At 34.0% G+C, this 14,327-nt stretch overlaps 1 protein-coding gene and 1 long non-coding RNA gene across 7 annotated transcripts in view; one reads left to right on the top strand and one right to left on the bottom strand.

The window, feature by feature from the left end:
- LOC128247053 (uncharacterized) overlaps nt 1–14,327 on the bottom strand; it is a 476,761-nt gene that overhangs the window by 150,779 nt on the left and 311,655 nt on the right. The gene's annotated exons all lie outside the window — the stretch shown is intronic.
- The window catches only part of LOC106868710 (vitamin D3 receptor), a 216,343-nt gene that overhangs the window by 191,309 nt on the left and 10,707 nt on the right, over nt 1–14,327 (top strand). For all 6 annotated transcript variants that reach the window (XM_089348118.1, XM_089348116.1, XM_089348119.1 and 3 more), the window contains 3 exons: nt 11,828–11,992; nt 12,278–12,395; nt 13,615–14,120. In XM_089348118.1, the coding sequence (XP_089204244.1) occupies nt 11,828–11,992; nt 12,278–12,395; nt 13,615–14,120 (789 nt within the window). The remainder of the gene's footprint in view (nt 1–11,827; nt 11,993–12,277; nt 12,396–13,614; nt 14,121–14,327) is intronic.

Here is a 14,327-nt window from a genome sequence, read left to right as displayed (position 1 = left end):
GTGTTTGTCTCCCCACCATCGCTTGACAACCGATGCTGGTGTGTTTACGTCCCCGTAACGTAGCGATTCGGCAAAAAAAAAACCGATAGAATAAGTACTAGGCTTCCAAAGAATAAGTCCTGGGGTCGATTTGCTCGACTAAAGGCGGTGCTCCAGCATCGCCGTAGTCAAATGACTGAAACAAGTAAAAGAGTGAAAGAGTAAAAGAGTATATATGGATGAGTGAACAAGCGAAAGAAAGAGGCAGCTCAGCACACTTAAAATTAAATACGATACGTATAAGAGGCGCCTACACATGTTTCAATCTGGTCACTATGTGAACGGTGCCTCGAAATATTCGAACAATGTTAATAGCAAAATGTTCAGGTACCTTCAGGGCTGTTTTATTCAAAAGGCTAATGCCTACATATAATCCTCACAGAAATACAAGTTGGTGGTAAACTGCTTTCTAGAGAAAATCAATAAGGACTACATATTCAGATGATGAAGATCTATGAATAGCTAACTAACAAACACACACACTACGCCGTACATACAGACACAGATGACACATACGCATACACACATACACGCACGCGAACGCAAACACGCACACACAAAATACTTGACACACTATATAATTAATACTCTCATAATTTTTGCTATCGACAGATACTGGAAAAATACAAATCACTTTTAGAACAGAATATCAAGACCTTAGATACCATTCAGCATAATAATGCTTCTACACAGAAAACTCAAAAGCAAAAAAAAAAAAAAAAAAAAAAAAAAATCAAAAAAGAGATTACGACCTGTACCATGACAGTTTATTAAAAAAATGAATCCTTCGCCAACTCTATTCCTTTAATATCTGCGTGAATAGGTTACGAATCTGTGTTTGTGGTCTCTCATCTACACCTTACCTCAGAAAGACATTTCACTTCCGGTTCAGATTCTTCAATTTTCGTACAAGATTACTCCTTGATGTACAAATTGAGTGTATATAGTGGCTATCGCATAACTTAAACGTATTCACCCAAAAACTAATGTGTATGCTTAAATTTTATCCCATATAGGTTTTCTAAGCTATTACCTTTCGCTAACTCAGTCATTTGGAAGATAGATTTCTCGAGTTTAAATATAGACTCGCACTCTTGATCGACATTCTTCAATACATTTACTAATCCTTTATTTCCAAAACAAAATCTATTGGCTTTAAAAACACAAAACTCAACAAAAAACAAACGCTCGCTTTAAGCTATTCAACGGTTTTTCTCTTCCACATTTTCTTTGATATATATTCTTCTTTGTTTTTGTCTTTCTCCTTCTTTTCATTTAAACTTTCCTAGTTAATTATCGTTCGATTAAAATTTCTCATATGCTCTGATGAAGCGAGAAGCAGAAACAAATTAGAAATTGGATTAAAATGATTTCACATCATCTTCGCATTATACGAATTCGCCTCAGTATTTAAATAAACAGTGAGTTCAATAAAAGATATTCTATTTCAGTTCATTGTACAAGATTTGCTTCTTCACGTTAATGTTCTTTGATTCAAAAGAAACCAATAATTGTCTGTGGGTATGTGTGTATGTATGTATGTATAAATATATGTATGTATACACACATATATATATATATATATATATATATATATATATATACACACATATATATATACATGCATATATATATGTAGTACATACATTTATCATAATTATATACATACAAATAAATATATGTACGTATTCGCACATATATATTTTTTCTATATGTGTATATACATGTACACAGACACCCACACACATACACACACTCAAATACACACACACGCACACACACATATATATACGCACACACGTATGTGCGTGTGTATATATATATATATATACATATATATTTTGCCCCAGCATGACCGTAGCTTTAGAGCTGAAATACTTTAAAGATATTTAAATGTACTTACACTCACACATTCACACACATACACGCACACATACACACATATATGCATATGTTTATATATATATATATATATATATATATATGTATATGATGTGTATACACATACACAGGCGCACGCGATAATTGTAAGCTTGTATGAAAACAGTACGAGATTTAACCGAAGCTGCGTAAATAATGTTCAATCTTGTACTGTTTGAGTACTGGCATGCATTTATTCTATATCTCGTCTGCTTATTGCACAAATTAATATTTAATTAAATTAGCTGCCAGCACAAGCACTAAAATTATGTGTATTGAGACTTCCAATTCGCTGATACTACCATATTTGGTGGGCTTATAAAAACATTAGTTCTCTATTTCGCTATGGCCAGAAGGAGAATTTGAAATAGAATCGCAGCTAAGTTTGATCATTTACCCTTTTCCTTTCCGCAGTGAAACGCGTAAGAAAACACATTTCATATATCAGGGGAATTATTTACACATTTGTGCGTCGTCGGTTAAATCTCATACTGTTTGAATACAGGAAGGTATTCAAACAGTTAGCACTCCGTCGCTTACGACGACGAGGGTTCCAGTTGATCCGATAAACGGAACAGCCTGCTAGTGAAATTAACGTGCAAATGGCTGAGAACTCCACAGACACGTGTACCCTTAACGTAGTTCTCGGGGATATTCAGCATGACACAGTGTGACAAGGCTGACCCTTTGAATTACAGGTACAACAGAAACAGGAAGTAAGAGTGAGAGAAAGTTGTGGTGGAAGAGTACAGCAGGGTTCGCCACCATCCCCTGCCGGAGCCTCGTGGAACTTTAGGTGTTTTCGCTCAATAAACACTCACAACCCCCGGTCTGGGAATCGAAACGGCGATCCTATGACCGCGAGTCCGCTGCCCTAACTAACCACTGGGCCATTGCGCCTCCACTATTCAAACAGTATGCATCCCATAAATACATAGTGCTTCGTTCACAATTTTGTACATATATACATACATACATACATACATACATACATACATACATTGAGCACATTATTGCAAAATGTGAGATAATGTATTCCAAATATCACATTCACATGCGGCATGATATGGTGGCCATAACAGTCTGGAACAGGATAACATAACAGAAAACACCTACAAACGAAGTTGACCATATTGAGACCGATGGGTCAAAAGAATATTGGTGGAGCTTAAAAAATAAAACAGCCACCAAGTTAAAACAAAATCGGACAAATATCGTTGTACAGGATCACAAACGAAAGACATTTCTATTATGGAAATCAGCTGCCCTCTTCACACGATAGGCTTAGAAAAATACTAGAGAAAGAGGACATCTATGGACCATTGATAAGGATTTAGGAAATCCAGCACTCATGACATACTTTCAGCTTTATCCCTATTATTTGTTATTGGAGTAACAAGATACACGCCAATCTGCCTGGTGCAAAGTATGGCTGAACATGGGATCTTGGGGAGACAATGCAAATCCTTAATTCATATGCTACAAACGATCATGATGTCTGGGACTAGAATAACTCTGCAAAAGGATCATATGATATCCAACTGATAATTAATACATATCTTAAGCATTTGTAGTGCAATGCTTTTAGTGTGCCGTCGAAATGGTTTCTATATCTGAGAGAATCATAGTAACCAAGGGAAGAAGCAAACAACACAGCTGAAAACCTTGGTGAGGAGCTTCAAGTCCTCAGACAAAGCTCATTTCTCGAACATTCGAACGCAACTGAAACTTTTTCAACACTCAAATTGACCATAGAAGCTAGGTGTCCATCACTGAAGACAGAACTGCCGACGTATACAAAATACTATTACATCAAGTATCGCTATAGACAAGTCTATTAGGTATAAAGATCACACAAAATTTCCTCGGGCTTACTGCAGGTTCAAAGGTAATAAGAGCTCTAATAATACACCTCTGCTGTCAAGAGGTGCATATGCATTACTTTTTGAAGATCTTGTTCCAAGTGAATCACAAATTCACAAAGGTGAGAGAACAACAAAAATTGCAATCTACTGCTATGAAAGTCTTTGTTTTATCTTTGAGATTTGAAGCGATTTATACTGAACAAATTACCTATTGTGCGACAGCGGACAAAGAAACCTAATTGCTAGTCTTGAAATACATGGATCATTACAACTGCAAGGTATAAGCTGAAAAAGTTGGCGCATATATGTATGCCTTTGCGTGACGCAATTTTCTACGGAAATCTGTTCTGAAATAGCATATTTAAACTAAGCCTTCATGCCAATGTATGCTTGGACAAACAAGTCAATAGTCGTAGGAGGACATCTCAAACTTTTCTAGACTTATCCTCACTGTTTCTCTATCAGGTGTGTCAAGATATTTTGCTAGGTCACGAAAGAGACAACTTTATGAAAAGTTTTTGTCATTGTCAGATTTATGATCCTTTATGCGATGTTCCTACACAATTTAAAGCCACATTGAAATTCTATGTCAACCATGGGATATGAGTGTTTGCAAAAAAAAAAAAGAACCCTCGAATCTGGTGAATACTTACCGGATGTCGTAAGGCAAAGAAATACAAAGAAATAAAAATACACGCAAGACACGTTTTGCTTTCAAAACCCATATCAACTGCACACGTTGGCAACGAATGTCGGTGCAAAATCTGAGCTAATACTTTATCACAAAAATCATTTACGCTCAAATGGCACACTATCAGTTCACGGTCAATTTTCATTAATTGTTCTGTTTACAGGCAATTTTTGTTGATATTAAGTGAAAGTCTTCCATAGAATTTTAAGCTGTAGTCAATGTGCGATTAGAAAGATGTGTGAAAATTCTATCGCCTCAAAATACCTTCAGTATAATAAAAAAATTGCACCTGTCTTTAAATCACAAGCAAGCAATAAATGATGTGCAAGGACTAAATGTCTGGTTTCAAAGAAGGTACAATCTGTAGAAATACTGTTTATAAATAGCTAGTTGATCTTTTGTGGTTGAACTCGACCAACACGTATTCATTTTAGTACTCGATTCTCTGATTTATGATGTTTCATCGAAGCTTCTATCAGATGAGAGGCCTTGCAGTATCTGTTTCCATCATTGCTTACTGAATTCACATATCACCTAGAATAATATGGGCATGGGTGAAATACCATTGATGAATATGTCATTTCATTTCATACATAGAAAATTCACGAAATATAGGACTTTACATTATCTAACAGGCTTTGCATCCTCTGATACCATAATACGTACATACATACATACATACATACACACACACACACACACACACACACACACACACACACACACACACACACACACACACATATGGAAAGAAGAGGTGTATTCCCACGCAGGAAAAATATAGGAGAATTTGTTTTTGAAAATGCACGGAAAAATATTTGTTCTACAATATATATATATATATATATATATATATATATATATATATATATATATATATATATATATATATGTCAATTCTTATAAAACAGTCGCAAAGAGATATTTACTATCTTTGCTAAAGGTATGTATGAATGATCTTATTTCTTGGATAATCTGATTGAAATCTCTCTTTATCTGTGTTTATTATCAGTTACTTAGTTTAAATTTACACAACATGTAGCCTTCCCATCCCCTTTGGAAATTGGTATATGTAATCACTTGACTCTTGACTTGCCAATAAAGCAATGTTTCGGATGAAAGGTTCTATAACTTGCAAGGTAGACTGAAGTTATAATTTGATGTATTACGTTCTACTATTTCAACCATATAAATTTGTGTCTATGTCTTATCAGCAAATTTTCTAAAAGGGAACATGTGATGGTTTCTTCAAGTTATGAATCTAGCATAAAATACGAAAGTAATACATTATACAGAAAACAGATAAAGAAATAAAACTATTGAAAATATAACCACTTTCCTAAAACTTCATTCTATGTTCTCCTGTAATCAGGTCTTATGAGGAGTGAATCAGTTAAAACACACATATAGTATTTTCAATATGTAGCCATAATTAGAATAACCATGTCTCAAAGGTTTCTGAAGAAGTTGAAATGTAAGATTTTAATATCAGCGTCCATGACGTTCAGAAATTAACGCCCACTCCATTTAGAATGTTACACCGTAATATATTGGATTTCTGGTGGATATTTTCATATAATTATTGCTTGACATTATCTGAATTGCTGTACAAATATATTAACATGAATATGGATTTAGATGTAACAGCTAAAACAGCTTAGAAAGGAAAGAAACACTAAGAATTTGTTCAAAACCTCAGTATGCTCATCTCCCAAGGTTACATAGCTTGCCACAATTTAAAGAACAAAATGACACAAGTATAGTTATGTTACGTATAATTAACATACATCAGACAATAAAAAAATTTTGTGTTTAAAGATATATTTCAGCTTACCTGAAAGTATGTTCGCAATATATATATATATATTTATGAAGTATATGGAAAGGAAAAATTGTAGGTGTAGACAAACTTTTATTCATAATCCAAGATGCTACAGAACCAATATACATTCTACAAATTGTTTCGGAGTCCAATTAATTCCAAAGACAAAAAGGAGAACTCTTCATGGAATAAAAATTAGATTGTTCGTCAGGAATTAAATACTGGTTTGAATAATTACGACTAACAAAAATATACAAAGACCTTTCATAGCCCCGACGGAAATGAACAAATAATAATAATACACTGAATGATAACAAGAACGCCGGATATTCAAAACAAGAAAATATATATATAATTTACAGGGGTTAGACAAAATAATGGAAGCACCTTAAAATTTCAAGCAAATTTATTTTAATATGGAGTAGCACCGCCTTTCGCAGTAATTACAGCTTGAATTCTACAAGGTTTGGACTCGTACAAAGTTTGAATTGTTTCCAAAAGAATTTTGTACATTCTTCAGGTAAAACAGTCTCCAGTTCTTGTAGTGATGATAAAGGATATCGACTCGTCTCTTGTTTTTCTAAAATGCACCATAAATGTTCAATAATACTGAGATCTGGAGACTGTGGTAGCTAGATAAAACGTTCTATTTCACTAGAATGTTCCCCGTGCAATTCAGTAACAACTTTAGGTGTGTTAATTGGTGCATTATCATCCTGAAGGATTGCGTTTCTTTCCGGAAACAGTCCCGTAACCATAGAATGAATTTGATCAGATAAAATGCTTAAATAGAGTTGACTATTAATTCTGCCATGAAGGGAAACCATTGGGCCGGTGTATTTCCAAGATATAGCCCCCACCACAGATCATCACAGATCCTCCTCCATGCTTAACAGTTGAAAGAAGGCAGTCTGGGTCAAATGCTTCTTTTGGCTGTCTTCGCACGCATACTCGGCCGTTGGTCGGAAATAAGTTAAAGGATGACTCGTCCGAGAAAATAACTTTCTGCCGCTGCTCTAGGGACCAATTCTGTAAGCTTTTACTCCACTCTAAACACTTTACAACTTTTGTTTTTGAAAGTAGTTTTTTCTGATTGCAGCTCTCCCATGAAATCCGGCTTTGTGCAGCTCCTGGTGAACAATTTTTGTAGAAACTGGGTTCTCGAGGTGGTCATTAAGCTCTGCAGTAATTTTGGGAGCTGTACTTTTGTGATCCTTTCTAACAGTTCGTGTAAGAGTCCGACGGTCCCTATCTGAAAGTTTTGGTTTTCTTCCGGAGTTTTGTTTCGACGAGGAGGTTTTTCCCTTTTTCTCAAAGACTGTTATTACTTTCGAGACAGAACTACTTGATACACCAAACATTTCGGCTTTTTTCGTTACGCTAGCACCTGCCATATGAGCATCAACAATTTGACCTCTTTAAAAGTTCGATAGATCTAACATTTTAATGAATTTTAATTACCTTTTTCTGATGATTACCGTAAAGAAACCGCAATTTTAGCAAAACATATTAAGCAACACTAACAATAAATAAAAAAAAACATAAAAATAATAAAGCTCTTGACGGTTTAATAGATATTTCAAAATTATGATGCTATAATGGTAGGTGTTTCCATTATTTTGTCCAACCCCTGTATGTAGCTGTGTGGTAAGTAGCTTGCTTCCCAACCACATGGTCCCGGGTTCAGTCCCACTATGTGGCACCTTGGGCAAGTGTCTTCTACTATAGCCTCGGGCCGACCAAAACCTTGTGGCTGTATTTGGTAGACGGAAACTGGAAGAAGCCCGTCGTATATGTATATATATATATGTATATGTATGTGTGTCTATATGTTTGTGTGCCTGTGTTTGTCCCTACAACATCGCTTGACAAACGATGCTGGTAAGTTTACGTCCCCGTAACTTAGCTGTTCGGCAAAAGAACCGATAGAATAAGTTCTAGGCTTACAAAGAATAAGTTCTGGTGTCGATTTGCTCGACTAAAGGCGGTGCTCCAGCATGGCCGCAGTCGAATGATTGAAACAAGTAAAAGAGTAAGAGTATATTTTATATATATATATATATATATATATATATATATATATATATATATATATATATATATATATAAACCACCCCAGTCGGATGTAGAGGATTTGTAGGAAACAGTGTGAAACGACTGCTGTTATCGTTAGGCCTAACTCATCGGAAGGTAAATACCACCATTACCGATATCCAAACTACAGTGGAGAAGGCTAGCCACTGGATTTGGTTAAAAAGAGACGATGAGCGATGGCTAGAGAAATATTGAGCTTTGTTTAATAATCAGTTGATCTAGCAAGTGGGGCCTCATATCAGTGAGGGGGGCCGGTGCGCATTGATGCCGTCGAGAGGTAGGCCCCGAAACGGCGCGCATTCTCTCCTGATGACCCCATACACTTGCTGGCTTCCGGTATGCGGAATTCTTGACTGGTAGCACTTGCATGTGCAAGTTGTTTGCAAGACACATAATTCACGATGTGTAAATACCTAGAAATAAATTTAAAACTCTCTAAGCCTTAGAGAGTAATAGCCATGAAAGAGTGAGAGAAAGTAATAAGCATTTGAGAAAGAAGAACGCAGAGTGTGTCTTCTGTTCTCAACATATGAATGAGAAAGGAAGGGGCGAATAAAATAAAAAAAACAGCCATTCAACTCTGTGAGAGTATATTTGTATATGCGTGTGTGTGAAAAAGGGAGGCATGTGAATGTTTGTGTGTGTATGCGTGTGAATGTGTGGGTGTGTGCGTGCGAAATGGAAATATTTCCATGCGTGCGTAATGGAAACGTACAACTCTGAAAATATAAACTGACATCATTCCAATTCTGTTTGAGTATGTGTAAGTATGTGTGTGCTTGGGAAATATGACAATGCTTGTATCTGTGATTATTCTGTACTTGATTTTGTACCTTGTTAAAACAACAACAATTATAAAAGGCACAGGGTCAGCTAATAAATAAATATAGAAATATCAAAACGGTAGTAAGATAATTAAATGAATTAAATATAAAAATCCACTGTCTCGCAATGAAAGATGAAAAAAAATCAAAATACTCACAATATCTTAAAAATTAAAAATTGAATTAAAAAAATTAACAATTAATTTTTTTATTTAATTTTAAAAATTTATAAAAAATTTGAAAAATTTGAAAATTAAAAGAAAAATGCAAGAGAAACCAACTTGTGTAGTAAAAACAAAGGGTGAAACCGAAATGATCAAACTCAAAAACTACTACATCATCTAATAAAACACCTATAAAACACCTTAATTAACATTTTAAACACGCATTTATTCTTATGATCACAGAAAAAAAAGACCCTGTTAGATTTAGAGTTTAGCAGCCTTCTAGAAAATAGAATCAAAAATAATTCCTCAGAACATAGGGACAGAACCTATTACCAATCCTATAACCCGGGGCCGCCCCTAAAATGCTCCATTCAATAACGTATGATTTATCAGTATCTTCAAGATTCCAGAGGAAATTATTATGACTAGTAGATGAAGTCCTATTTCTGTTTCTAAAGGAATGGTAATGATTCGAAACCCCTTTCTTAATATAATTAGCAGAAGAACCAATATAGAAGTAATCATTACCTTCTGAAATAACTTTAACCTTATAGACGACTTCCTACGCTCATAAAAATTACCAAATAAACAATTTTCTTTGTTTCTACAATCGCAAAGGGAGTTCTCACCCCTATTTGTACCTTCAACAATCGAATTATCATTAAGTGAAAGGCTATTACCTCCACAATTATTGAAACTCATATTAGAAATAGAATTCGAACCATCGCTGCCAAACTGGCTATTAGGAAAATCATTAAAATTGGTACTCATGGAATAAGTCTCGCTAGTATTAACCAAGTTATCTCGTAGATAAAAACTGGATAATTTCTTTTCATTAATAGAAGAAATAATCTGAGATAAATTCCGAGAGACCGTAAAAGCAACCTTAATGGATCTCTGATTAAAAATCTCATAATATCTACTTTTTTATTGAAGTGTTTTAAAAACAATTTATACATCGCCTCAACTAAGTTACTTTTTAATTGACTGGCATACAGAATACCATAACAAATAATGTTACTCTTGTCCAAAACTAAATTAGAATAACCTTAATTATTCACCTTATGGACTAACCTAGAATTTTAACCTTTTATTACATAATTATATTTATATTTGTGAACATTAGTATCTGGAATTAAAGGATTATTCTCACAGTAGTTATGCCCACTTCCTGATTTATATTTACCCTTCCGTTCAGATTTGAGACATTTAAAATCGAATCCATAAACTTTACTAGTAAGTTTCCGTTTATCAGTATAATTATTGCTAGGTATTCAATTTTCCTTTTGTAACCGGTCTTTTTAAGAGCTATATTATGGTAATCAGCATTTCTTACAAGAAGATAATGCAGAAATTCTTCTAGACATATTGTAAATTAGAAATTATTTTGACACAGCCTGGAATATTACTTTCTGAATTAATATATTTCAGATTAGAGTTAGGCTTATGATAAGGTTTGTAAATATCAGTAATTAAATTGAAGTTAACATCTAGGAAGATGCTCATTTACTATGGTGATAGATAAACCGAAGCTAACTCTAAAAAAACAGTGATACTTCTTTCTATATAGATCCAATTTCCTATTTGTGACATTCCTAACAGTGAACAACGAGTCATCCCGGGATAAACTCCCTGCAAGCTCTTGAAATCTACACCCAAACTTAAACAAAAAGTAAAAATCTACAATATCCGTAACCTCGGCAGAATCCTCAGAACAAAGAAAGCAGATCGTATTACTAATCCTATAAGCCGGGGCCGTCCCTATAATGCTCCATTCAATAAAGTACGTTTTATTATTATCTTTAAGATTCCAGATGAAATTACTAAGACTAGTAGATACTCCTGATCAAGCAGAATAATGATCAAAAGCGTTCCATTTTGCTTTGTGCGTTCGGTTTTGATGTCTCCAATTTGGCTTCATTTTTTTAAAGGCGGTTAGGGGGAAATTGAAAGCGATTTTGCCGTTCTTACTGCAACTTTAACAACCACTTGATGACTTGTTGAAATATAGGTTTCGATGATATGGAATTTATTGAAATATAAGTAGACTTCATCCTTTGAAATGGATATGACAAACTGTTGCTAACAGAATAATAAACGACTCATAGCCATATTAAGGCACACGCTCTCTCAATGAGAATTTTGTTTATAAAATGAAAATTGATAATGTTCATATGTTTTATGGGTAATATTATGTTTAAACAATATGCAGATGTGTATTTGTGTATTTAGAGATGCAAAAAAGAACACGGGAAAAACAAGAATGAAATATATAGAGAAACGGATATTGTGCAAGATTATATACATTAAAGATTCACATTTATTAACAATACATATAAAATGTCTTTATTATTGTCAAACCACCAAGGAGTCATAAATGTTTCTGCTTATTTATTCTGATATAGATTTTAAAAGAAAATAAAAGTGAACACAAGAGGCGACCCAAGCCGAAAGATGGTTCAAAGCTCACGTGCCGTGTATGTGGAGATGTTGCTTTAGGATACAACTTTGATGCTATTACGTGTGAATCGTGCAAAGCATTTTTCAGGCGGAATGCTCTGAAGAAGAAGGTTAGTATTTTCTCATTGGAATATTACACAATATATATCACAATGTACAAGAATATAATACACACATATTCACCCGTATATGTGTATGTGTGTTTGTGTGTGTATGTTTGTGTGTGCGTGTATAAAATATACATTTATGTGTTTATTTATATCTATTTATTGTGACGACGAACTGCAGTGACAGATAACATATTTTTGATCCTAACTTCCATAAGAATGTAAGCAAATGAAAAAAAATCAGTTATCTCTTCCACCAGACTCCTTAAATGATATATTTCTTTTCAGGTTTTTATTTGTACATTTGAAAATAAATGCCACCTAGACCAGCACACCCGTAAATTCTGCGCCAGTTGTCGGCTGAAGCGTTGTTTTGAAGTGGGAATGAAGAAAAACTGGATATTAAGTAAGTTAACGAATGATAGTGAAAGTGAATGCGAGAAGAAATGCATGTCTATAGTAGTAAGTGGGAGAAGGAATGAATAATATTGATCAGGAAAAACACAGATGAGGGCAGCGGCATCAAACTCCCTCATTGAGCAAATACCACATATCAGAGGAGGTTTCAAATAATGGTGTAGCACAGTCAACGGTGGTACCCTAATATGAGCACAGCTTTGAAGCTGAAACATTTTAAAGAATTAAAGAAAAATATAAATGTTACTGTTAAATTTATTTGTGAATATTGATATGAAAGGTGAATGAAGAGGTATTTTAATTGATCTGCGCGTCACAAATAAAGTGTTGAAGCAAAATGCGGTTACAGTGCTGTTCGTTGATTTACTAGAAATGAAAGTGAAAGCTTCTTTTTCATCAGATCCTGATATTTAAGAATAAAGGAAAGATATATTAGAATAAGGTAATTTTATGCCGAAATGAATACGACATAGGGAAGTCTGAATTGTGTTTGAACATAGCCCCACTCAGTCAAGTATGAGCAGTTCAATTTTACAGTAACAGTAACGTAACAACGTTTGGCTACTCTCTGTTACATGTAAGCTGTTATATATCTCTGATAGGAAAATAACACCTAATTAGGACAATACTCAAATAGTAATTATAAAATTCCTCTTGATGGATCATAAATGTAAAAATTTGGGTATAATTAATTCCTGTATTGGTTTATATTATTTTCAACCTGACATCTCAACATTACAAAATTCGAAGTACAAGCTTATTTTACAGATTAAAGATGAATTGAAATTTAATAGTTGGAGTTTGGAATTTTAATAATATCATTTTTCTTATTCCAGTTTTATTAACAAAAAGGAAAAGAAAAAAGTTAATAGAAAATCGTTAAATGTTTTACGAACTTGTTAAAACTAGCGCTAAATATCGGGTGCTTTTAGGCATCAAGCAGAATAAAAAAATTACTCTGCAATTATGCTATCAATCTATCACTAATATCATTCTAAAATTTCTGGTACCTATTTTTCGATCTACATGAAAAACAAAAGGACATAAAAGTGATATTTACAATATTAGAAGCATTTATAAACAGGAAATGAATATAGTGACTTGGGTAATGAGGAAAGTGATGATGATGACGATGATGAGTGTATTCTTTACTTTTTTTTTTTACTTTTTTACTCTTGCTCTAAAACACGTTCATTTGTTGCTTACAGACGAAGACCAATTGAAGAAAAGAAGACAGAAGTTAAACGTGGCGAAAAGGAACAAATCAAAAACACTCCACCCCTCTTTACCATCACCTTCCAGTTCCTGTTCGAGTCAGTCGAACATGTCGGTGACTTCAAACTGGTCATATAACGGTAGTTTTGAATATTTCAGAGATATGAGTCCTTTTACATGTTACCGACCAATAGTCGAATCAGAATTCAGACAGATCATTTTGCCTGTTGACAAATATTCCATTCTATCAGATGTGTATTGGAATATGTTGACCACTAACAAACAGGGCCGGCATATACTGTCAGCACTGAGGCTGCTTGTTGAACACCACGAGAGACTGTTCAATAATTATTATAGATACGGCGAAGATATCATTTCTAATTTACCTAACGAACCCATTGACTATATGAACAGAGCTATTACAATGCTGATATCATTCATGAGAAGTTTACCAGAATTTCAAACATTGTCGCATGAAGATTACATGACAATATTTATGGTGTGTATACTACCATGTTTATTATGTTTTTGTTAATCATTTAAACTTTTATTATTTTATTTTGTTTATACTTCCTTAACACTTTCAATCCCTTTCTACTAAGTTTCTTCCACTTCTTCCTTCATTCATAAATTCATTATATAACTGAGTCTCGTCTAAATTTTTTATAACACATTAATATATTTAACATAATATATTCATTTTCGA

This window comes from Octopus bimaculoides, chromosome 2 (genome assembly GCF_046866305.1).
Source record: "Octopus bimaculoides isolate indiv1 chromosome 2, ASM4686630v1, whole genome shotgun sequence".
NCBI lineage: Eukaryota > Metazoa > Mollusca > Cephalopoda > Octopoda > Octopodidae > Octopus > Octopus bimaculoides.
Note: the sequence above shows the minus strand (reverse complement) of the source record. Positions and strands in the feature narration are given on the sequence as shown.